Genomic DNA, 27,061 nt, shown 5'->3' with positions numbered 1-27,061 from the left:
TTAGTCAAACCCCTAGAGGCCTACCTTGCTACATCTATTCCAACCTACCAAGATATCAGCAAGCCAAGGAGCTGCAGCACCAGAAACACTTTCTGCAGGTGCTCCTTGTGAGTGCATATTTGGGGCAAGAACTGTGGACACCTGAACCCACAAAGGTCATGATCTGCTGGGGTCACCTGGGGAGCTCTGTCCTCCCCTAAGGGACAGGTCTGTTGGGGGCTGTGCCATGTTGTGGGACAGCACTGAAAATGCCTGAAGTGTACACGTGGGGATGACCAGCTATGGTCAGCATGTTTCAGGAGCCAGATTTCTGGGGTAAAACAAGATTCACTTTGCAGGTCAGTGGTCTTGAGTGCTGCTTCAGCCATGCCTGCTGTTTTCCTTCCACAGTAGTCCTGAGATCCCAAGCAAAAGAAGGTGTGCACTGGACTAAGTATTTTGGGCTTGATCAGCTGATCCAGCCATATGGAGACTCTTGTTGAAGCTAACATGTGTTCCCCAATTAGCAACCACAGACAATAATTGGAAAGAAAAATCATAATGTGTCAGTAAGGTCTTTCAGCTAAGCCCACAAAGGGCAGGAAAACATCATTTCACCTGGGTTTGTTTAGTCTAAAGAGGAAGCAGTGAGCTGCAAAGCAAAGGTGCAAAGGGGAAATGTGTGGAAGAATCCACTGCAGCCCTGTGGCACCTTGCACATCCCAGCATGATAATTCCATGCCACAGCTCCACCATCACTGCCCCATTTTGCATTGCAGGACAGTGATTCCATATTTTCTCAGCACCAAGGGTAATGTCAGGCTTAAGAAATTGTTTCCAATGGATAAATCAATGGACACCTGTTTCTTGATTGAAATGTATGCTGTCTATTTACTGTCTTGCTGCTCTCACACAAAAGTGAGTATGGCCATTTTAAGGGCATTTAGTTATCCAAGTCATAGATGGTGGGATGTTCCTTCATGCTTAGGATGAAGGAATTCTTTGTCTTTGTTAGATGCGGTTTTTAAAACAGAAAACAAGCATTTTGAGACTATATGCAATACTTTTGCTAATTGGTACCATGGCATTGTCTCATCTTCTAATTCAGCAATTTAGGCTCATCAGAAAATCAGGCCCTCCCGGGATTCTGAGGGTATGCAGAAGCATTGAAGAAGACATAATTTCATAAATAATTGCTCAGGTTTTTCTGGAAACAGCTGCTGTCTCTGATTGATGTATACAGATTTATTTATTCCTTCTGTTTATATTACTTGACTGCTTGATAAAATTTATTTTTCTGAAGAAGAAATAAACTTGTAAGGGGTGAAAAAGAGATAAAGTTATTCTCTCTCTGTTATATTTCAAGTAAAAGATGGTTCCAGGTAAAGAAATGAAAAAGGCTTTCTCTTTATGTTTAACATACAGAAAGATGTGAGATGTCTGAAAGTTGTCAAAAATAGAGGGTGAAAAATGCCTTAAATTCACTTACTGGCACCCAGTTCACTATATTGTAAATAAGGAGAGGAACATGTGCTGCACTTAAGGATGTGGGTAATGATAATAGGTTCTCAGTTTTAAGTGCCATTGATTTTCCCCACTCCCCTGAACAGTGCTTTCTAAGCCAGAGAAATATCTTGACCTTTAGACCAAATCCTCAGCACTTATAAATCATTGCTTTTTATTTGAAATCGGGAGAGGTACTCCAGTTTATACCATCTGTGTCTCTGGCTTCAAGAAAATAAATGTGTCCTTTGTGACTAGAACAGCTTGTATTCAAAATGGTGCAGTGATACAGCAGGATGCTGAACTGGAGAGTTTATTGCCTTTCTGTTTCAAGCAGGACCACACAATTTATGACCAACTTATGGGTGCTCAATCTTAATGGCAAGAAATGCTCAATCTGGTGATGTTTTCCATAAGCATATATTGGCTTCAACAAAACTGCTAAATACATTTTCCTAAAATTTCCCACTGTGGTTTTTTCAGGGGATGTGGTGTCAGGGTAGGGTATCAAGTCCTATTATGAAAGAACTAAGGAAAAAAAAAAAAAAGGAAGGCTAGAATGGAAGTGCTTTGATTTAATAGAATGGCACAGGGTTATTTATGTGTCCTCCACTCAGGAAGTTGGCGCAGACACATCGGATGAAGCCGGCTGGGCTGGCAGTTCCAGTGGCCTGAGAGCACGAGCTGCCAGCTATTTCAGAACTTCTCTTTACAACAAAGTATTGGGCCTGGAAATTAATCTTTTTTTCTGAATTAAGAGTCAGATTTTGTTTGCATTAGGATTCTAAGGAATTTTTAGTTGCTAAGTCCTAAAAGTAAAACTAGAGATTATCAGTAGGAAGGTCTGTGTTTAGTGTAAAGCACTTTGAACCCCATTTGACATTTTCCACAGACAAGTGTATAGAGATAGTATCTCAGTCTCTTAAACCAAATAACAGGGAAGGAGATCCCAGGGTTGTTTAGGAAAAGAAAGCAAAACCACCCAGACCACACCACCACCACTGAACCAAGGGCTGTGAACTTTAGGATTGTGAAATACTGCACAAGTTTCAAACAGAGCACATCATAACAGTTTCCTCAAAATTATTCACAAGAGAATAAAACAGTTTTGCAAACAAAACTTGCAATTTTTTCTTCATTAACTGGAATATCTGGATCATAGCTAGAGGAGCTGCTTGAGGTCACTGTTAAATTAAATACCAGCACACCAGCATATTATCTGAAAACTGATACATTGGTTTCTTGAGCTCCTGTTATTGCATCTTTACAAGGGAAAAGGTTTATTAAATGCCTTATCTGTTCTTACAGAGACACAGCTGTAGAACATCTGTGATTTAAGAGAAGATGGTGGGAACTTTGTGGGGTGTAAAGGGAGGAACATGGTTTATTCCCTCACTTCCAAAATCTGATATCTCTGACTGCTATTTCTCCTCTTTATATCTCTTCAAATGGTTTTACCTTACTGATTTGTGTAACAAACACTGGCAATATCTTGGGCTGAGTGGTTTATTTATCCATTTTAAAAGGACACATTTTTTTGGCATGTCTGATTTGGTTCCTGCCTGAAAAAGTTAAGTTCTTAAACCCCATCCTTAAAGACCCAGTCCAAAGGTCCCTGAAGATCTACTTCAGAGGATCCCATTATAAATTATGATTCTTTTTATCCTAGTCTGCTGTTCCTTGCAAAACCACTCTGTATTTTGGCTTCTAGAATGTTGCAGTGTATAATAGAAACACTGAGTAGTGAATGAACACATGCTATGCTGCACATTTTTTTCAGTGTATTATCTAATCTACCCATAGAATCACTAAGGTTGGGAAAGACCTTCAAGATGGGGTCTAACCTGTGATCAAACACCACCTTGCCAAACAAACCATAGACTGTTATTTCCTGAACCCTCCCAGGGATGGTAACTCCATCACTTCTCTGGGCAGTCTGTTCCAATGCTTGACAATTCTCTCAGTGAAGAAGTTCTTCCTGATGTCCAACCTGAAGTTCCCCTGGTCCAGTTTGAGGCCATTTCCTCATTTAATTTCATTAGTTGCCTGGGAGAAGAAATAATATTCTGATAACCAGTCTTGGGCTCTTAATGGAGGAGACGTACATGTGCTTCCCCTGAAATTTTCTCTCAGCCTTCCAAGACTCTATCAGTAATAAGAAAAGTCTAAGCATTAGAAATTATTTTATTTAGGTTATACATGTAAATGACTCAAATATCAATCGATGAAATTGCTGGGGTGTACAAACATGCTAGGTATAGATAAGGTGAAAAGTACAGGAACGCTGGGGAAATAATTGTGAGGATAATCGTGCATATTAAAGAATCAGGTTCCTTTACATTCAATTTGATATGAAGGTTCATGTTCCTTTCACTCCTTTGAATAGAATTATCCATTCCTAATAATTATTTTATTGTTAAAACAGTAACATGCAATTAGCACTTTATCTGGCATTGAAGAATGAGTAAGGAGAGCCATTGTTCTTGTAACTACTCATCTGAAAGAGAGAAGCTGTGTGTTTAATTTTACTGAAGATGGCAATTACTTTATTTTTGTGTGTGAATTTGAATTCATGACTCAAAAAGTACCTTCTTCCAGGAAATCTGTTGCTAGTTTACTGCTCCAGCACTGTTTGTGTGATTTGTATGTAGTTTGCATGTGCTGTATCAGAGACACAGCCTTGTGCCAGCCACAGTGGCTGCTCTGCACACTTGTGAAGGCAATAATTGTAAGGCCTTGCAAGCACAGACATCAGCCAGAGCTGTTACAAGACCATCTGCAATTCTACTGATTTCCTCAGTATCGGAAGTCTGGGCTGGCATGGCTTCACAGTTGCTTTTCTAGCAAGAATAAAACCAGTTCACAAAATGAAACCTATAATTAGAAAGTGGGGAGGATCTCTAATAATTAATTCTGTTAAAATGCATATAAAGCCAGAATGACACAAAGGTTTCATCCTGAAACAGGGAGGAATCTTAAGCATTTACTTGCAGAGCAAAAGTTTCTTGGGATCCCGACCTAGAGCCAGGCACAGAGGCTGCACAGCAGCATTAGGTGCTTGTGCCTGGCTCTGTAAGAGAGGGCAAAATTTAGATGAGGTCAGTGTCCAGGAAATGTCAAGATCCTCTTTTAGAGGTAACATACTGGATGAAAGAAGAGCTGTGCAACTGGCATTTGTGTTCTAATAATGAAAGGCAAATTTTTTAATTCATTAATGAAGCCAATAAAGAGAAATGCATTAATAAAAATGTTTTTCATACAGCTAGTTAAACCCTAGACAAAATAGCCAGGAAAGAATTAATTTTCACTTCAGCTTTGAAATGGATATTTTTATGTGCACATGCAAAAAGGGGAGTTTCTGTCCCCACTTTCCACAATCCATATCTTTTACTATATCTTCATTTTCTGACTGACATTTACAACTGAATCTGGATAAAAACATACTCTTTAGAAGAAATTAAAGTGTTCGGAAAATGGAAAAACCTTACATTCAAACTCCTGAAAGAGTTCAAAGGCTGTTTTTCAGCAGAAAATGTGACAAAAGAATGTTGACAAGTTTAATATAGTCAGGACTTCTATGAAAGATTGATGTTTTTGAAGTGAAGCTTTGAAACATAAGGTCATGAACTTTCTACAAAACATTTTTCTTTAAATGTCTCTATACTTCAGCTCTTTTGGCTCACTCTTGCCGTATGATTTCTTGCCATACTGTGCTAGGATGTGTGCAGGACCCATCAAACCATTGTGTCCTCATTCAAAGATCAGGGGTGTATTTTAAGAACCTGAATAACAGAATGAGTGAGAGGGGAAATGAATGGGGCTGAGAAGGAGAGCCTTTTAGTGAGAGTAGGTACCATCCTTTCAAATCAAGTGCCAGGTAACTGTTGGGCCACCTTTACAGAGACTGATTTTCACAGTTTCATTACAGGTTTCATTAACAGAGGTTTCTTTGATCATTATAGAGTTTAGGGTGGGCATGGCAGTCTGTGCTTATGTGCAATGTGTGTTGCTAATCAGCCCAAGGCTAATGGCAGTGAAACCAAAATTTCACAAGCCTGCCACACTTAGACTTTTCAGGCTCCTTCCTTCTCCTGCTTAAATCCTATCTGCTGCAAACAGTCATGGACCTTGTTCATACCCACCTATGGGTATGAAATGTTTGTGCACACATTTAGTTTTTTAATTGAAAGCACAGCCTGGATTATCAGTAGATCTGGGAGCACAAACTTTGTAAGAGAAATGTTTGCAGCTCCCTCTGATCCATACATTCATGTGAATCAGCATGGCTGGCTAGCCCTGGCTGATAACTGCTGCAGGGAAATCCCTTGCTCTGTTAAAGGCAATAACAGAATTCACTTTGACTTATTGTAATTAAGTTTTTGCCCAAAAAGGTACCAGAAGACACAGACTTCTGTTAAGGTTTTTCTAAGTCCAAGTCACCAATTTCCAGCATTCCAAGGTCAGAAAGGAAAATGATAAAAAAGATAAGTGTAGTGAATGTCACATAATAAAGTGTTCTGCTTAATTATGTTATTGTGACTAGTCTAAATTAAGGAGAAAACTTGTTAATAGACTGCCATTTGATGTAATGTTGAGAGTCCCAGGACACTGCTTTTATTTGCTTTGGTAGTACATCTGTACAGTGCATATCTTCCAGATGTGGCCTCTTTGGTCAGATGATGGAGCTGTGATATGATTTGCTGCAGAACAGGCACAATTAAAAGATCAAGCACAGAGTGAATAATTAAGAAATAATGATGGCCCTGTTGGAAACAGGTGATTGTCATCACTTCTGTTATATATGCCAAAATATGATCATCTTGGATCAATCACAGAATCCTAGAATTAAGGGTGGAACAGACCTCTAAGACAGTTACAACTGTCAGCCCAGCACCACCACCATGTTCAACATTAAATAATCTCCACTAGTGCCATATCCATTCATTTTTTTGAACATTTCCAGGAATGAAAAATGCCTCTCCTCATTTAATAGTAAAAAGAGTTTTCCTTTATTTCAATCAATTTACAAGAGGATTTTTCCTCTTACTGTAGGACATCAAATAATGTTGAATATGTCTTACAATGGTGAATTTTTAAAAATTTTTCTTTAAAGGGACTAATGCCACCAGCTGAATTTTATTGAAACTTCAAGAATTCCATTATATTTTTTTAACCAGATCATAACTTTCATAATTTTCATTGACTATTTTTATTCTGAAGCCTTGGTTGATGACTCTATGGTATAAATATTTTGCTATAAATCTGCCCCTTCTTTTATTAGTCTTCAGTTGTACTGTGGCTTTTTCTTTTCCTGTCTTGTTTTCCTAAGCAGGATTGCACACTTAGCAGGTTTGGGACAGCCACAGAAAATCCTCAGCAATCCCTCTTCTCCTCCCTTGGCTGTCTGTAGCAGACTGATATGATCTCCTTTGGATTTCACCACATAAAACAAAAAAAGCCCTACACTGTTCACAGAAACATGCTCCATGAACACCAAGGAGAAGTTCAGCCATGTCTTCCCTAAATGTTAGGTGGTTTGTGAGAATTTCAGACTTTCTATTGATTTTGCATGGAACTAGGTCAGGGCTGCTTTTAATTGAACAAGCTGGCTGCCACAGCTCTCACTTAACTGTAAAAAAGGGGTATTAAAAATTGATATGCAAAGCAAACTTCTGCTTAATTAGCAAGTGGATGAAGTCAGAATAGACAAACCACTATAGTTAATAAAGATGAGGTTATGGGTTTCATTGACAGTATAATATGCCCTTTTTTTTTATGGCTGAAACACTGAGCATTATCCCTGTTTCTTGCATGTGGTATTAATAGCTGGTTATTTTTCTTTGGGAGAGGTTGGGATAAATTTACACCTGTGCAGAGCAGACAAAGCACTGCACATCAGGAAATCCATTAAAAGGTGGCTCTAATTTTTAAATGTGTAGCAAAGATAAATAAACAGCCCTGGGATGCAGAGAGAAGAAACCCTGGTGTTCTCTGGAAGGCTCAGTATTGCTCTGCATGCAGTGCCTGGGTCAGGGGTCAGTCAGGGACAGGCTGCCCAGGTGCCAGCAGTGGCAGGAGGGACACTGTTCCTGGGCCACGTCTCAGGTAGCACTGACCCTCCCACACGTGCTGGCTGCAGTCTCATCCTGCAGCTGCCCTCTCCAGGTGTGCCCTTGGGGTGCTCTGGGCTGCTGCTCCCTCAGCCAGGGCCCTGCCTGCCCTGTGGCCAGGTGAGGTGAGCACTGATCTGTCCAGGCTGGAGGAGATCAGGAATTCTGGCTCCCATCTAAACCCCATCCTGAATGAGTTTGTTTGCACCTGTATGTGACTGCTGAATCTTAGACCATTTGCTTTCCCCAGTATGTGAGTTCTGCCTAGAGTGATATATTATTTATTTAGGTTTATAACAAACACAAAGGGAAAAAAGGAATAAATTAATAATGTATGGATTAGTTTATACATTTCAGCTCACAGCTGAGAGATGGCAGAGAGCAATCCTCATTTTAAGTTCCTTAAGACAATTGTTTTTCTTTTTTCCCCCAAACCCCAAGTAGTAATAAAGGTTCTGCCATGTATCACTTAGCATTGCACTAAGAAGCCACATGGACCTGAAATTAATGTGTGTTTAAGAACAGAGTGGCAGACTGGCCATAGAGTTATACTTATTTGAATGATAACTTTTTGGGTAAGATGTTTTCTGTAGCTGTAATTTCAGTTTTCTTAGTTCCAAGTCACAACTGATTCTGTTTCTCACTTCCCTTAGCATTTCCAGGTTTTCAAGTACCACAGCTCACGTGCCAGCCTTGCCTAGTACACACCTATTAGGGGACCTTTCCTAGGGGAAAGATATTTTACAATTATCTGTATAATATATAGTTTATAGGAGATTTTATCCATCTTATACTTTAAATGGAAAAGTCTGAGATTCAGGTGAAATAAATAAAAAAATGCATATCTTTACATATTGAAATACCATGACAGCTGAAAGTGCTTGAAACATTTGAGTGCCTTTATGGCAGTTTAACCAACTGTGTCCATAAATATTTAAAGCAGTGAATTATTTATTGAAATTTACGTTTTTATGTACCATTTTGGTGGAAGAATTATTGAACAATAAAGTTGCTTTCCATAGTAATTTCAGCTATTTACAAAGTAGCACTTGACTGCAAAAAGATTTTCTGGAGGCCACCATATGACTCAGTGAGCTCCCAGCATAGTACTGAGCTTTGGCATTTCCCACCTCCAAATTAAGGTTTTTAACAGCAAAGATAACCTGAATCCAACCTACGTTTCTGCACTTCCCAAATAAAAAAAAATTAAAAAGAGCTGTGCAGCATCTGCTGTTACCTTTCAGCTGTGTCTCTGTACACATAGATAAATCTGACTGGTAAGAGTTCCTGTTTTCAGGATGGGATCAATAGGGATAAAGTGGCCATTTAAGTCCTGCTGTAGCTTTTATAAAGGGTTACTTTGTGTAAAATATCCTGGTTTGCTTTTCAGGGGATGATAAGATCCCCACCCCACAGGGAGCTACAGGTGTGTTCTGCCCTCTGTGCCTTGTGCCAGGCTGCAGGAGCCAAAACGTGGAGCAGGGAATGTACTCGTATGAGACACAACCACTTGTGCCACTTGGCTTGCTCCATTTGCAGCAAGGAGTGGTTGACATGATAAAACCTCCAAGTGGCTGGCACAGTCAACAAATGGGCCAGGGATGGGCTGACATTTGGCAGGGGAGCATTCTGCATTTCTGGAGCTGTCCTGGGCACATTGGAACTGAAGTGTTCTTTCAGTCTACCAAGAAGTAGCAGAGTGATTTTTTAATTTATTTTGATTGAGTTTGAGTATGATTCCCATTGACATTTATTAAAGAAGCTGAAATTGTTCTAAACTTCTCCCCAAAATATTTGAGTAAAAGAGAGGCAATAATTTCCTTCTTCATTTTTTTTCTGTTTTTGCAAGTGACCTGGAAAGTAATATTACAGAAAACTACGGAAAACACTGACATGTTGTTTTCTGTCTGTGTATCATTGTTACTGATAATGATCACCAAATAATAATGACTCAGGCCCTGTGATGGGCTACATGACATTATAATCTGTTTCAATCTGCTTTTCATTTTTAGGATATATTGCTTTATAGATAAACTGTGAACTGAAAATCCCCAAGAAAGGATAGTGGAATGTAAATTTACAAAGTCTAGACAGCCAGCTGAAAACTGATTTTCTACACCTTATAAAAAATTAGACTATAAACCAAATCTTTATTTAGTCTGAATAGTTCCACAGTTTCCAGCTGGTTGCAAAAGCTGTGCTTTGATTCAGCTGACAGTAAAAACTAAGAATGCACAAATCTTTTTTATCAGGCAACAAGTACAAATGTTTCTCTGTTAAGTAAACTGAAGTAGATAAATCCTTAGCTCCACACTCAGCCAGAGCATTTCCAGTGTGACAAGGGCTGACTCTGTGTGTGTGAAATTTCAAGGGGAGGTGTTCAAGTAGTGTCAATGAGGCACATACAGAGAAGGGTTTCACTAAGGTAGTCACAGCATTTCCAAGAGCAGCTGGATGACATAGTAAATTAACTCTATTGAATGATGCATTAATTTGGTAGGGCACTTGGAGGGCCCAATTCTTGCTTTCTAAAAACCCATTCTAGTCTTCTGGCTTTCTCTTCATTTTGCTGTGAAGAATAAACTGTAATCTAGACACCATCCTGTACTAGTGAGAAAGACAATTGTGTGCATTTCCAAAGAATTTTGAAACTTTGTTTTTATCTTTCCTTTTCCCAGATAAGTAGTATCTTAAAGAAGTGAATGTTATTGGTGTGAAAAAAAAAATCACATATGATTGCATGCATCTGTTATGTGAGAAAACACATCAGTATTTTTGATAGCTCGATGCTGTCAACTGAAACAGTTCTAATCCTGGTAATAATTTGGGCTCTCCCTCTCTTTGCACGGCTCTTTGTATTAGCAGGTCTCTCTGTGCAGTCTCAGACAGATCTGTGTCACCGACATCTCCCAGCAAAGGTCCCTGAAAGGCAGATGTCATGTTCTATTGATACAGACTGTTACTCAGCCTTGTACCCTACTGGGGTTACCAGCTGGGAAAAACAAACACTTTGGATTTTCACTGCAGGGTCTTTTTGCATAGACTAAAGTAGGTAGGTGACTTAGAAGTTCATGGAAGACGCTTGAGTTTTGAAGGTCTTTGTCACATAAATTTTACAGAATACAAAAATTTTATGGTTCACCCCAGCCTGGGGTAGTTTAATCATTTTCTCACGCAGTGTTACTACTTGAAGGCTGTGGTAAGATAGCCTCAGCATTTAATTGTACAATTAACCCATTGTAATTAACAAAATACACTAATGATTACATCTTGCACTGCATATCCAGTTAGATATTTTTACCTGTCCCCTGTATGATGTTTCATTGAGGAAACCCCAGGCTGACTGGGTTGTAGCTCATTAAGGTCACCTGCAGACTGGAATGTCAAAGAACCCAAAACAAGGTGAGATTTTATCAATGTTGTGCTTGGGTGGGGTCTCTGCCCATCACAGCTGTCTAGCAGTGCATCTTCCCCTGATGCTGTACCACAGGAACAATCAGTGGGGTACTGAGCCACAGGCAAATCAAAGTGATTTGAATGTGGTCCTTTCCTGGGACTGTATCATCTGAGTGGTTGAACAGTCCCAGTTCCTGGCCATGGGGATGACTGGGAGAGGAAGTGGCAGCTCAGACTCTAAATCCTGCCCTGCCATTCAGCACAGGTCTCTCGGGGAACTGCTGGCATCTCCTCTCTATGGCTCCTGGCGTTTGCTTGGCTCTCTCAAATCTTCCAAAGTCCCTTGAAGCCACTAAAAGTTTGTGACAAAGAGCTCAAGGGAAGATTGTTATCTCTATCAAATGTGGATTTCAATACTTTAGGTACATACAGAAATTAGGGTACATCAGGGGGTGGATTAATAAATCTGTGTGACTAGAACTGAGTGTATCATGTAAGGATCTCTTTTGGTTTGAGATATAAAATTCCAAACTGATCTTTTTTTCAAAAGGAGCTAAACAGCAGCTTTGAATAACTGAGTAGCACAGTAATTAGCTCTTACAACTAAAGAGCAATCTAATGTTTCTTCTGTATCTAGTTTTCCATGTGAATTTTTCATAGCTACAGATGGGAAAGAGCAGGAATTAATTCTTTCTCCATGCATTGCTCAACCTGCAAGAAAAGAAATTGAGGTCTTGAGAAAAGAACAGAAAATCACCAGCCATGAAGAAAGCAGACATCACTGCTTCACTTGAAAAAATCATTCAACTGTGTTTTGAATTGCTCCTCTTTTCATTGACTTGTGGTGTTTCAAACAGAAAGTAATTTTCTGACTCCAAGGCTTTTCCAACCAACTGCAATTTCATTTCCTAGGTTATGGTGCTGGGCACACCCAAAATGGATTTGTGCTGTTTTGTTTGGTGGATTGTGTGCTTTTATTAAAGCTTATGAGAAGTACAGATATGTTGCTTGCATAATATTGCCTTAGGAAAGAGCTTCCTTAGAAAGTGCCTGAAGAAGAACTTGTTCCTAATGAAATGACAGCTGAAAAGATTTCAAATATTTCTATAAATTTTTAATAAACCACAATTTGGTAGGGAACCATTTTCCAAATTATTTTGCTGGCATATGAAAGTTGTAACAGAAATGTTACATTTTATCCATCTGCTTCATGGTGTGTGCTTTTAATAATTAAAAAGTATACTGAAACCTATGGGTTTGGCCTAGATGGTAAAACTATGCTATCAACTGCCCTAAAAGGAGTTTTGATTGATAGGTATGAAGTATTTTTCAAACTATTATTGCATGATGTGGATGATTAGCAGTTACTCTATAATGAAATGTGCACTCTTGTATTTTGTAGAGCCACTAGATGAGCTGAAGATCAGAAGCCACAGCACTGAACCACTACCAAAGCTGGAAAACAAAGAGAGAGGACATCATGGGACAGCTTCCTCCAGGGAGCCAGGGAAAGCTCAGGAATGGGATGGAACACCAGGCCCCCCCATGGTGTCCAGCAGGCTGGGGAGATCCTCTGTCAGCCCGACCATGCTGGCTGGAGGCAACAGCTCAGGTATGTCGCGTACAGCACAGGAAGACCTCATGAATCTCCTTGGGAGATGAAGAGTCTAAAGATAACACTGGTGTAGGAAGCATCCAGATTCTTTAGATTCTAAATATCTTCTAGATTTGGCCCTGCCCATTGAGTGCTGCACTAATAAGGCTTGTGCTGTGCTTGTGCTCTGTGCTGGAACAGCTAGGATGGGGGCATGGAATAGAAGCAGGTAAACATGTTAGCCATCTACTTTAAAAGAAGTAAAGGATTCCATCTGACATTTAAAAGGCAAAGACAATCCTAGGATGGCACCTCAGGAAGTTCATAAGCTCAGGCATCACATAAAGTAACAAAAATACACTTTGCAGAAGCAAGGCTGTCTTACTGAAGGGCACAGGGACAGGACACAGGCAGCCTTTGCTTTCTGCTTGTATAGAAATTTCTAGAAAAGTGACTACAGATTTCAGAAGTCTCAGATAAACCCCTACGTTGTCTTAGATAGCTTGAGTTCTATCATCATCATAATATGAGGATTTCATATTATCAGAGCTTCATAACTTCTTGATACAGGCAGCTCCTCTACACACTGACTTCTCCAGGTCCTCACAGTAATCTGACTCTCCTCACTCCTCTTTCCTTACTCTCATATAGCACTAGTTCTTATTGATTACAGGTGTGGCCTGTTAAGATCAGGCCCACCTCCAATCTTCAGCAACTGAAACAGCTGCAACTTATTGGGGGACAAGATCACCCTCTACACCCCTATTCATTTTATTATTCAAAAATGTTTACATATTAAATAGTAAATTGCCATAAACCATGGCATTATAATGCAGCCTTGTTTATAAATTGACTAAGACAAATGGAACTGATAAATGAATAGACATCTATAAGGAGATATCTATGGCCCTTGCACAAGTATAGTATTGGTACTTTTGAGATTTGACAGCTCTCATAAAAGAGTAACTTTATTGCTTATTAGGTGGACTGTGAGAAATATCCCCTTTAAGGACAGTTGGCACGTCTAGTATTGAAGCCTCTTGGTCAATGTTCAGTAAGTATAAGAGCAGGAATGAGCTGCTCAGACAAGAAATCATTCCTGCCTGAGAGATCTGCTGGGCAGTGAGTGGCAGCTAGGAGTGTTTACACTGCTGAGTGAGCAGAGATGTTCACAGCTCACCCAGAGCATTGCTTCCCTGGGTGATAATGGGACTCACATTGTCCCTGAATTGCTGAAAATGACACCTGAAACTCAGTGTATAAGTTGAAGAGTCTTTGCTGATGTGAAATGTCATTTGCAGCAATCATGTAGTCCAGCTTTGCTTGCTACAGACCCCTCAAACAGTCCTTCCTGGTGCAGTGAAAGTGACTTTTCTGCAAAACTTATGACTCTAGCACAGGTCTTTTTTGTGCTACTGCCATTTCCTTACTTGTCTCTTCTTACAAAGCTTCCTGGAAGGTGTGAATTTTACAGATAAGCTCATAGCTTTTGGTAAAATTTCTGTCCCCAGTGTCTTAGACCATCATCTGTGCTAATGAAGGTGAAAGGATGGGTTTAAAGCTACCAGATCAAAGTATTGGGGCATCCAATAATTAAGACCAAAATCTCTTCAGTTTTGCTAGATGACATTATACACCAGAGTAGTAAAGAAGTTAAAATTGAAGAGTAAGCTCTTAGCAAAATATACCACTGCTGTCCAACATTTCTGCAGCAGTTTTAAGGAGTTGGTCGATCTCCAAAAGCAGACAAAACATGTTGGCCTCAGTCTCCATTTGGCATCAGCAAACTGTAATAGTTGTTGAATCATGCCTTGATTTAGTTAACTGTGACTTTGTCTTACATTGCTAGGACTGTCAAAGAAAAATTTTATTTTCTTGGCTGAATTTTGACTCCTTTCTATGATTAAATTCTGAGAGCTGATTATGACTTTTCTTTCCCTGCAGATTTATGATATTTCACTTGATGAATATTGCCTCTCATCTACCCTGAATATATTTTCCTATGTTTCTTGCTGTTGCCTGAGCAACATGTTTTACCTTTACTTGGTGGGGCACTGCATTGAGAATGCTGTACGCAGTTCTCCTCAATGAACTTGCACATGAACTGAACAGCTCATTCTCTGCAATTAAATTAAAACTGTAACAGAATGCAAGAAGAGAGATTTAATACTTTCACATGAATAAAAATGCTTTCTGGAGTCAAGGAGATAAAGTAATTTTGCACTAGTAATTAGAACTTAGATTTACCTCAAATAAAATCTAACCAGTCCCCAGTACAGTCACCACTGCTGTTGCTCTCTTTGCAGCATCATAGATAACAGAAAAAAGGCTACATTTTTTGTGTGTGTGCAGACATGTCCTTGAAACACTGCAGTTTGGTACCTGCCTCCTAGTTCACACTGGTACAGGCATTTATTATGGCAGTATTGAAATAAAAATTTTAAATGGGGTTGAATTGCTCTGCTGCAAAAGAGAAAGGCTGTGAATAAACTTCCCACATGCACTCATCAGGCAACTCTGCTCCAGCTGGGAACTGGGGTGGCCTGGCCAAATACCTGAGTGAAAACACTGGTTTTTGGTGGGGTCTCCACAACTCTGAAACTGCTGGTAAGACCAGAGGGAGAAGGAGCCATCTCCAAACAGAATCTTGAGCTTTCTGTCCATTTTGTTCAAAGAGCCTGAGCTGTCAGCTGCACACAGTTATCACTGTCTCTAGTGCCTGATTGTTCTGTGACAGAATTTTTCAAGGGCACTTTCTGTTTCTTGGCATCCTATAATTTCTTATGGAAAGCAGTGTGATTTGGGGGCATGCTGACTTTTAGGAAAGTCAGTGCAATTATAATGAACAGCCAAACACAATCTGAAATACAGAATCTGTATAACTTCACTCCAGGAGACTTGAAGAGCATTTTCTGGAATGTTGCTGCTTTTTTCCTAACTGCAACAAAGAAGCATTTTGCATTGCCACCTGCTGCTGGAGACAGGCACTGCCCTGCCTTTAAAATCTCAGAAACTACGTTGCATCCTGGTTTTGAATTGCCACCAGCTTGTCACTCAGCCAGCCATAAATATTCCATCTGAAAAAGATTGTTGGTAATCAGAAGGGAGGAAATTCCCACCCTTCATTGGAATTACTGGCCATCATTGTTGATTTCCAAAAGCAATGAATATTTTAAGTTCATCTATTTGGGAATGGGGCAAAGCCTGGAAAGGCTAAGGCACAAGATGCTTCCATTGGTGTAAGAAGGGAATAGCAGCAAGAAGTCAGTTCATGCCAGCCAGGTCTGTGCCACAAACCCCTACATTTTCTCCTCACAGTCAGTATCACTGTGCTCCTAAACCCACAAGGATTCTCCACATGAAGAAAACTTGATGCTGGGGTTTTGGGTTACTGCCCAGGAGGCCCAGACCTTGCACTGGTCATTCAAGTTCTCTGCTCACAGGCTCCCCTAAGCAGTGCCTGTCACCTGTATTGAAATGAGCAGTACTGGGAACTGCACACTGAGGGCATCCCACCAATGCCCATGGTCCTGCTGTGAGACCTCCAGGATGTGGGATCACACCAATTCTGACTGGAGTAAAAATATTGCCTAGGTGTAAGAAAAACACACACAAAAAACCTGAATAAAGATACAAAACACTTACTTGTATTTCAAAGAAGCCAGGAAATAGAAAACAAACACAGCCAAATCCTACAACAAAAGCTTTACAAAGAAAATAAACACCCATATTTCAGGATACAAAGTATATTCCACTAACAGCTTTTCCCTTTGGGCAAAATATCCCCTAAGCCCAAACAGGGGGTTCCTTTCCAGACATGGTTTTGCTCACTGCCTGACTTGGGTTTGAGACTTTGCTAAACTTTTGACCTTTGGATATCTGGTAACACTGAGTTCCACAGGTTCAGTGCTCCCCTTGTGAAAACTGTTCAGTTTGATATGCTGCTGTGATATTTTAGCACTAACTGGTTTCTGCCAATAGCAAATTGCTAAATTCTTTTTTTAGATAGCAAAATACCATATAGTTTATTGCACCATAATGTTTCATAACTTCAAGTAGTATTTCAGCTTACTCATCTCTTTTTAGGCCAGTATGAAGACACTTGGTGTGATGTGTTTTTCCAGCATACATGCTTTCTTTTTCTTCTTCTTCTTCTTCTTTTTTTTTTTTTTTTTTTTTTTATGTGATTGCTCCCAGCCTGTCACATCGCCTTGTTTAATTCAAAATGCATTTCTTGGCAGCTGTAGCAAATAAGCAATATTTCTCTTTTCATGTGCAAAGAAGAGACTGTGACAGGATAAGAAGCTACTCCAATGTAAGTGACAGCCAGAGCATTTTTTTGAATTAAGATTAGGATAGGCAGAATGAAGGTTTCCTTGGATGGATAAAGAACTCTTCCCATTAAGATCCAAAAATAAAAATCGTGAAGGGTTGTTGTATTTCTGGAGAATATAGAAAGCCATAGCACGTTGGTATAAAACTGATTGAAAATATTTCCATAAAATCTTGTGGCATTTCAGCACTGTGCATTATTGAGGAAAATCCTACAACACCCCATGTCCCAAATACAATCAGCCAAGCCTCTACATCTTTAGCCATGCTGGCAGCCCCTGCAGTTTTGGAAAACCAGCCATTTATATGAGTGCTTGGACACATAATTAAATACACAATACTTTAAGGCAATCCTATTTGTGTTTGGAAAGCCTGTATTTCTGTGTTGCACAGTCTCTCCTAAAATTCTCATCCTTAATGCTGCCCTTTGGAACTAAATGCTTGCCTGGTTCCACCTGTAACCCTCCTGGTGCTGTCAAGACTGAGTTTAAACCCAAGAGTGCAGTGATGCTCTGCCCATTGAAGCTGATTCTGCCTGTGGGTTTGGTGTTAGGGGGCTGTGGTCCCACTCCACTCTCTGAGTGTTATGGCCACTGTGGGTGCCATAGAGGGGACTGAGACCCAGTGTGCCCTCCTAGCACTACACTGCACCTGGCTCCCAGAGACCTGCAGTGCATTTTTCACACCATGTCACTGTGAGAGATGCAACATTTGAAGATGTGCAAAATAATACCACTAAATTTCCAGATACACCAGTGAATTTTATGAATGTTTTCATGCATAATATTTCACAGCCTTCTGGCTACCCCCAGGAATCTGCTGAATTCAGACCTTATGCTGCCCATTGATTGCAAGGGGCATCTCTAAAGGCTGCTCACATGCCCTGCATCCCCTGGCCTACAGAGCCTTCCCCATGTGCCTCTCACAATGGCTGATAGAACTCAGCTCCACACCATGAAATTCTGTCACTAAGGAACTTTTCAAGATGTCCAAGACTACTCATTTCAGATGTTAATACTGAGCTGTCTCAGTATCATCCACAAGAGATAAACATGAATTTCTAAATGCTAGAAACCATCCCTGATATTTGCTAGCAGTAGTTTTTCCTATAAGGTTCTTGGCATTAAATAGGAAAGCCCCACATAGCCCCAGCAGAGTAAATAATCTGCCCATAGCTGAAAAATAAGATGCTGCAGAATACAGAGCAGTGAGTTGTGCAGCACTTAAAGAACAGACCTTTATGGACTATTTTTCCCCCAAGTGGTGTGCTGTTACTCAGACCACTAATTACAGTAGAATACAGTATTTATTTGGTCTAAAAATATTGCCACTGAGACAAAAAAAAAGCTGGATGGAGCCATGTCTGAAGCACCTTTTGGTGAGGATCACCATGGAAATCACAATAGTTTCCTCAATACTGGAACATATATTACAGGGAGATAAAGGAACTAATACTTCATCTCTGTGTGATAGGTTTTATTTCTTTGATGCCAGATGAAAGGAGTCTCTTTGGCAAGGAAATGGTAATCTCTTGCTGTTGCTCATAGATCCAAATTGGAAATTATGACACTTCTTTCTGCTTTCCTAGAGCAAAGAAAATAATTCAGAAGCATAGTCAGACAGTGTCTTGGAGTTTTTATGTGCTGAGTGTCTGATTCTGCTTGTCACAGAAGAAACAGAATCTTTACTTAGCAGTAGAGAAAAACAACTGAAAATACCCCAATTCTTGTCCTTTCTGGAACCCCAGCAGAATTCCAGGAGATGAGAGATGAGATATAATAATGAGATCCATTATTAAATCTATATTCCTGAAAGGAACAGTCAGAAATCTGGCACACAGACAGTGTGAAATCAGAACAAAAACAAACCTAATCAACCTTCAGAGTAACTGCCCAAGTCCAAAAAAAGCAAGCCAGCAGACTGTGTACAAAAGCAAGGTTATGGAGGAGGCCAGTCTGCTCCTTTCTGTGTGCCTGTGGCTGTGTTGACTCGTGGTGTGTTTACAGACTGACTAGGAGAGAGTGAATTGAATAATGCATTCGGCGAGCAGCATAAATATTTTTGCTGCTCAGCCAGCTGGATGTTAACTAACCTATTAATATTTAGTTGATGAATATTCACCCATACAGATGCTTTCACTGGTCTAAGTGCTCCAGCAAAAGTGGATAGCTCTTCTCCGCACCCTATTGAATTCTGAAATATCTGAAGAAAATAAGCATTGAAGGTTACAATGAGAAAGCATCAGTGAGAGTGGAAGAATCCATTTCAGCATGTTGCTGGTATGTGGAGCAATGTGCCAGCTGTCCTCAAGTTTCCAAGGTGTGCCAAGTGATTTTAAGGTCATGCTGGCAATAGGAATCTTCTTCCTATTAACAGCATGACCTAAGCTGTGGCCCAACAAGTGGCCAGTAGTGATGCTAGAGATCCACACAGGAAATAGAGAAATCAGTTTAAAACAAACACAGACAAAGCAGCTGTATAAATGCAGCATGAAAAAATAAATTTCAGACAGACACAAGCAAAAGATGTGCTTCAGAGACAAACTTGCTAAACCACAACTGCACGAGATATAGGCCCTTCCTTTCTTCTTGAAAACATGGAATTGAGTAGGAGGAATTCTTCTAACTTTTTTAAAAAACCTCAAAATTCTTTAAATTGTAATGAAGCATGGTATTGTAATTACTTGTTATTCATGGTAAAGGAGCACTGTCAATGTGAAAAGTGAGACTCTGCTATTGCACCAAATCTGTCTGGTAAGTCCAAAAGTTTTCAGTGTTTGCCCACTAAATACAAAAAAACAAGTGCAGGGTTGGGAAGAAGGTTTATGAAACATGAGGAGAATGAGCACATTGATCTCAGCAGAGTCATAGGCTGAGAGGTGCTTCCTCAGCCATATAAAGGAAATGTAAGGACAAAAAAATTTCATGGGCAGAAACAGGCAGATCCCTTTTTCAGGAAAAGACAGTTTCCTCCAGACCAGCTGAACATTTGGGTAGTACATGGGTGTCAGCATGACTTAGATATAAAAAGTTTCATTCAGGCCTCCTGAACTTCATGGTCACCTCGTGTCAGTGTGTACAATAGTAACCTGTGCTGGAAATCAATGGGGAACCTTCTCAGAAATTACTCCATATAAAGCAGCAGAAGTAAAATCAAATAACTGAGTCATTTTTGTGAAGTTCTTCACTGAAATGGAACTTTCTCTTAAGGCAAACATTGCTTCTGTTATCATCTTGATTCTGGGCAACTGACTTTGCCCCTGCTGATGCTTTGATTTGTCTCTTCGTCCTACTTTATATCTCTCAATTCATTGCTACTGACATGAGATTCCCAAGAATTTTTGGTGTCATTCCAAATCCCCAAGTGCGACAGTATCCTCACCACTTTTACACACCTCTTTTATTTTCTGGCATTTCATGCTTTCCTTCAGCACAGTCAGTCTTTGGGCTGTCACGTCCCTCAGCTCTGGGATGGAGAGATGATACCAGAAGCCTCTGTAACTCCCTTAATCACTGCTGTATTACATGAGAAGTAGAAAAGGTGCTGAGGAGCAGGGGAGTGGAGAAACAGGAATGCTTCTTTTGTATTCCCGACTGCTGTTTTATGCTCTTCAGAGAGCCAGAGCAAAGAGGCCAGGACATGGCATGGGTCCTGCCTGAATCCCTCTTCTGATTCCAACTTCTGCTCATGATTCAGCCCTGTGTCCAAGACTTTAACTCGTTACCAAGGCTGGAGTCTCCATTTCAAGGGACTCCTGGATCCACAATGTTTCAGCTTGCTGCAGCAGTCCCCTGCTCCTGCTCACTGGTGTTTCTCTGTCTCCCTTTCAGAGTCCAAGTCCAGTTGCCGGCTGGGCCGCTCCGCATCCACGTCAGGAGTGCCTCCTCCGTCGGTGGCGCCGCTCAGGCAGCCCGGCGACCTCCAGCCGAGCCAGGTACCATCGTTAGCCAATCGGGAATGACTCCATGTGCTGCAACATGCCAAATGTTCCCACCTCTCTGTCTGTCATTTGTTACAGTAAATGGTTCTTTTGCTTTATGTCTTTCTTTTCTGTGCGTGTGCGTGCATCTGTGTGTGCGCATCTCTCATCGGCAATGGAATTCCGCTGGCCACAGCCAGCAGAATTTTCTTTGCTCTTAATTCTTTGTATCTTTTCCTGTCTTCATTCTGTAATATAAATGTAGTAAAACTGTACAGTATGAACTGGCTGGGTTTTTTATTTTTTTCATGCTTTCTGTACTTTTTTACTGTCTTAAAATTTATCAAACTTTGATAAATTTAATATATGGTTTTGTGTAAATTTCTTTTAAATGTCTTGTCTAGAGCACTTACACCAATGTTGTCAATGACTTGTACATACTTGACTTCTGCCCAGTTGTACTTTAATATTTGTGCCAGTCTCACATCTGGTTGGAGCTTAATGCATGATTGTATTACACTGTGATTTATCACTGTCCTGAAAACTGCTCTTACAGCAAGTGATTTTGTTTAGTTGAGGCAGCTAGACTCTCTTCAGCTATAGACCATGTAATGCTTACAGGACTATTAAATAGTCCACTGTAGTTATATTTATTGTATACTGTTAGGAATCAAAAAAAAAAAAAAAAAAAACCAAATCAAAGGAGCAACATCTCCTTTTATTAAACAGAGATACTTTTTTGTCGTCATCAGAAACAAAACTGCCACATGGGGAAAAAAAAAAAGAAAGTGTTTGGGTTTGGCAAATTTCTCCAATAGAGAGAAAATGGAAAAGAAATAAAGACGTGGGAAACCTATACTTACCTTTATTTTATATGCTAATACTGATATTGTAACATTTTGTTGCACAGACCTGTATTATTAGTTTGACAGAACTAACAGAGTAGCAATTGAAAGAAGAGGTTTTGCTTAAACATCATGTGAATGGCTTCTGTCAAAGCACTGTGGCACTGCATCAGTGGTGTGTACGTGTGGGGTGTGTGTGCACAAGGAGACAGGAGCACAGATGGATTTAGGTGCACATGCATTTGTGTATGCACACACAAGCACCCTTATTTTGATGGAGAATTTTTGTCTGGCTTTCAGGGAGTTAGTCCCCAAAATACTATTGAATGTCACTGAGGTTTGAGTGGAAATCTCCCTGAGGACTGCTTTGCAATAACCAAATAACTGTGTTTGTACCTCAGTGAGTTGCTCCAATAATGTCTCGACCAAAGCAAAGACCACAAAAGTAAGGTTGATTTACTCACTCCAGACAGCCAGCAACTTGTTAGAAAGGTTATATTTGGATAGCCAAGTCTGTACAGGTTACAGCTCTGTAACCTGTATAAACTGATATGATTGTATTACTTCTGAGTGCTGCCAGACATGAAGACTGAGAGAACCCTGCACACTTCTAAAGCATATTTTACATAAGCAAATCAAATCTATAATGGAGATTCAAAATGACTGCCCATTTAAATAACACATCAAGTGTTCCTTCATCTAAGGAAGAAATTAGGGTAATTGTACTTCCAAAGGTTTTCAGGGTCCCAGTGTTCATGTAGTATATATTTTTGATTGAATGGGTTTTACAGCACTCCTGATGCTTTGCTGTTTACTCAGTGGCAAAGGCACCTTGGGTGTTTTGAACGGATTTTAGCCTGTCAGTTTATACTAAGAACTAAACAATAACCCTTGAAAGTAGAAGCTGATGTGATAGAAGAGATAATGAGCCTCTTAGAAGCTGCAGCCAGGGTTCGCTGAAACTGTGGAGGGAAAAATCCACCTCAATTCATACAGAAGAAAGGAACAAAGATAAGAAGAATTTTCAAGTGACTGTAGGAAGGTGATCTTGTTAATTGAATAATGTATGGTATGGTCATGACTTCATGAAAAACAAGAAAAACCAGTACAAGCTTTCTCTCCCTAAGTCTTCCCTTCCAGCTGACAATCTTTTACTGTCCATCTGTTATGTTGCCATTTACTATGATAGCATAACTTTTAAAGGTGTGGATTTGAGCCTGATTTCAGAGAAATGACAAAGGTCTTATCTCCGAGGCAGATACAAACATTGATTGTTCTTCCAACACCTATTCTACCTTAATATGCAAATAATGGTTGATGGGTGAAAAAATGTGTTTCCAACAGCTGGGGTCTTAGCCCATTCTCAGTCTGCTGGCTTGTGGCATACAGGGTATCTATTTTTGTGTGTTGTGGCTATTGATTGTATTGATACTGTTTTCCTTAACAATATCATAATGAGCAAATTTGACTTTCCAAAAGATTAAGGAGATGTATCATGTTATTCCCCTCTTTGCTGATAAGATGGGCACAGCTAACATTCAGACAGGAATATAAAATCTGAGAAAGGGCAGATTACTGTTAATTGATTTTTTCAAATCTTCATGGATCCCAGAGTTGTGGTTTTCAAAATGCTTAATTTAAAATAAATAAAAAAACCCCAAAAAATTGCAACTGAGTTCTCAAAACCCATCATTTGTAATACAATTGTTCAAAGGAGTGACTATCCTTAGTAATTAAAAATTGATCTGATCTAAGGAAACCTATATTATAATTCCAATCATATATTAGGTAATTATGTAATTATTGTCATTTAAGTCCCCTATGCCTTATTTTCTTATTTCTTGTTTGGTTATTGATGTAGGAATGGTAAGGATTAATCAGTTAGTATCCACAGAATATATCTATGGTATATTGATGGGAAGCAGTAGAGGGACCACCAAAAAATAAGAAGAAATGTCTTATGTGCAGAGATTAGTTATATGGCTGGTCTCTGATGGAGAACACTAAAAATTCTGTACTGTAGGGGCAGCCAGCATTTACCAAAATGCTGAGCCAGATTGAGAGCCTGCCTTCTGTCCTTAATTCTGGGAAATGGTGAGGGCATTTGGAAAATGTTGGTTGCAAAATGCAACCTTGGATGAAGCCATGAATTATCTCAATTTAAACTCAAGGATAAACATAAATTTATCCTGGAACTGAAGTTATTGACTGTGAAAGGACAAAGTTTAAAAAATTAAGGAAGTAGCAGAGGAAGTCAGGTGGGGGGCTTGGAACTGTAATAATGGCAGGAGCATAGAATATTTTTGAGCAACAAAAGTGCCACATAGCTGTATTTCCTAAATGCAAATTTAAATAAAAATATCCTACAGAGAGAGGTATAAGTAGTGAGAATTATTCTAGATAGGATGTATTGCCTTGTAAAGAAAGGGAAGAAGGAAATGTTAAACATGCAGAAGCAGGCCATCCTCAAGTGCCAAAGGACAAGAGGGAAGAGGACCAGACTGTCTGAAGAGAGTTTTTGCTGGGACTCAGGAAAAGAGAGAGTTTATGAAAGTTGGAAGAAGGGACAGGCAACTCAGGAGGACAAGGGTGTGATGAGGTTATGGAGGGAGAAAATTAGAGGAGCCAAATCCTGACTAGCACTTAATCTGTCTACTGTCATAAAAGACAATAAAAAATGTTTCTATAGATACATTAGCAGCCAAAGGAAGTCTAAGGAGAATCTCCATCCTCTTTTTGGATGGCAGAGAGAACATAATGACAAAGGATGAGGAAAAAGCTGAGGTACTTAATGCCTTCTTTGCCTCAGTGTTCAATAGCAGGACCAGCTCTTCTCCAGGTACCACCCCCTGAGCTGAAAGATGGACACAGGGAGCAGAATGAAGGGCCCATAATCCACAGGGTGATGGTCAGTGACCTGCTTTAACACTTACACACAGTAGGATACCATCTGTTCATATCAGAAAAAAAATTCTTCACAGAAAGAGTTGTCAAGCAACAGGCTGTCCTGGGAAGTGGAAGAGTCCATTCTAGCATCCTTGGAGATATTTAAAAGACATGTAGAGGTGGCACCTGGGGACATGGTTTAGTAGGGCTTTTTAGTAGGGCTGGATTAAAGGCATTTTCCAGCCTAAGTGATTCTTATTCTATAAAGGCAGGACATTGTTCACAAAAAGTTACAGGGAAAGGAGAAATGTTGTAGAGAGTAAAGGAAATTATATCTTAGAGAAAAGGAGTGGGTGAATAACATCAGAGATAGTAAAAGTCCATCTGTGTTTGGCCTTTATGTGGAAATGCAAACTAGTAACTGTCTTTGTAACCATCTAAGTGGACAGAGAACAACAGAGTTTAACCACTTGGAAGGGTTTATAAAGAGCAATAAGCAGGGTCCACAGTTGCCTCAAATAATGCCTCACCCATTTTGATGGAACCTCTGGGCTGGCACCTGAGATTCCTGCAGCAGGCATGGTCAAAGGTTTCACCCTGCAGTGGAAAATGCTCAGTCCTGCCACAGGACAGCCACAGTGAACAACGCTGTTCACTCGTGTAAAGCAAGCAGGATTTGGAGTCACAGGTATCACTGCTGTGCAATGATGTTTCCCTGCCATCCTATCGTTCTCCACATCTCCACCTCGGGTAACAAAGGATTACATTCCATCGATGAGCTCAGATATCCCCGTGGCACACAGGCTAGATGTGCACTGAGCATGTCTGTCACAAAAGAAGAAAACGTTTCAGGCAGACTGTGGAAGTCCCTCTGCTGGAGAGCAGAACATCGTGCACCCAGAGTTTTAATGTACATAAAATCCTCTCTGTATCACTGCCATGCCTCTCTGAAACAGTCTTCAGCACAGAAAAATCCCACTGATTTCCATTTTAAGAAAAAAAGAGATCCTATAAACACCTTGGGAATTTTTTTTCTGCTAATGAACTTTGTCAAGGGAGATTTGTTTTCATTAATTTGTAGACAGTGATTGGAAAATCCCACATACTAGGCTGCAGAGCAGCACAGCATGTTTTAAGATAGATGGTCTGAAGAAAACCACACTCTGAAAACAAAACTACTGATAGCTAGAGTTTCCTATTTCAGCTTTCCTACAAAGCAGAACCTATTTTCAGATAGATTTCCACAAAAGTGTGTTCCTTATCTGCAAATGTGCAGCTTCTCTTCATGCTGCCTGTTAGTTTCTTGCTTTTCAGTGGCCAGACAGCACTGTCCTTTCCTGTTGCCTCCTCAAGGTATGCTATCTTAATTCTGAGGGTTTGTTTGCCTCTTAAGGTTTGGTGTATTTTTGTGGGGGACCAGGCAGTGATATCTAGCTCCAATTTAAGCAAGGAAAGAAGATTTAAACTTTACAGAGATGATCAAAGTAAAATTCAGAAGCCATGCTGAGATTAGAAGGAAAAACTCAGAGAAGGGAATGAAAATACATCGATGGCTGTGAATTAAGGAGTCTCAACGTGCATTGAAGGAATGAAGAAAAAGCTAGAAAATATATCAGCATGAACACTGAAACTTTTTGTGGCTGATTTTAGAAAACTTGCAGCTCAGTTCATTACTTGCCTGGTATCTGCCTGGGTTCTCTGCAAGCTGAGGTAGCATTTTACTTTTCCCACATGACCACATTGATAAACATGACAGAAGGCACAAGATGGACAAGCTAACCATTACCCTCTAGAATTCAGGACAGCTCTCACTTATTTTATTATTTTTATGAATATAATATAGCAAAGGGGAAAGGACTCCCAAGAGTGGACTTGACCATTGTCTTGCACCAATCCGTCAATAGTTTGTATGAGAATGTATGAGAATGTGTCTTTGATAAACAAGAATTTTAGATACAGGTTGGCTCCTTAAATTTATATCTAGGTAGGAAAATAAAAAGACTTGTAGAATAACCAAGTGCTGAGGGAGGCTGGTGCCTGGGGCTGGCAGGCTGAGGGAGCTGTGTTACAGACATGGAAATCCAAAATTCACAGGGCCGGGGGGCAGAGACCAGGAGTGTCCCAGCACAGGTTTCCAACATAGCCATTAGGTAGAGAAGTAAGAAGGAGATTTTCCACTTTGAATATGCACCTGGGGGGGTTTGTGTTTGTGTTCATGTCCCCTTGGCCTGGGACAGGGGTAGTGCACACCAGGGTGTGTGAGCAAGGACAGGAGAGAAACCCCTTGGGATGGCTTGGGTCTGTGCCAGAGGCAGCCTGGGTGAAAATGCACTTCAGCAAGTGTTCAAGGTAACCCAACAGGATTAGGAAAAGCTTTATTTACCCCTGAGCTGGGGAGGCAAGGCAGGGGGCTGCTGAGGTTGGACCCCCCTGCTGAGGGTGGGCTCAGCTCTGGGCTGAGGTGGAGCAGGGCCCAGCACACCCCGCTGGGCCAGCC

The 27,061-nt window shown here is 40.2% G+C and overlaps 1 protein-coding gene across 2 annotated transcripts in view; it reads left to right on the top strand.

Annotated features, from left to right (window-relative positions):
- The window catches only part of NYAP2 (neuronal tyrosine-phosphorylated phosphoinositide-3-kinase adaptor 2), a 127,061-nt gene that overhangs the window by 78,357 nt on the left and 21,643 nt on the right, over positions 1-27,061 (top strand). For both annotated transcript variants that reach the window (XM_030226890.2, XM_018913056.3), the window contains exons 4-5: positions 12,391-12,600; positions 20,745-20,848. In XM_030226890.2, the coding sequence (XP_030082750.2) occupies positions 12,391-12,600; positions 20,745-20,848 (314 nt within the window). The remainder of the gene's footprint in view (positions 1-12,390; positions 12,601-20,744; positions 20,849-27,061) is intronic.

Source organism: Serinus canaria, chromosome 9, assembly GCF_022539315.1.
Source record: "Serinus canaria isolate serCan28SL12 chromosome 9, serCan2020, whole genome shotgun sequence".
Classification (NCBI taxonomy): domain Eukaryota; kingdom Metazoa; phylum Chordata; class Aves; order Passeriformes; family Fringillidae; genus Serinus; species Serinus canaria.
This window is presented reverse-complemented; position numbering and strand designations above follow the sequence as displayed.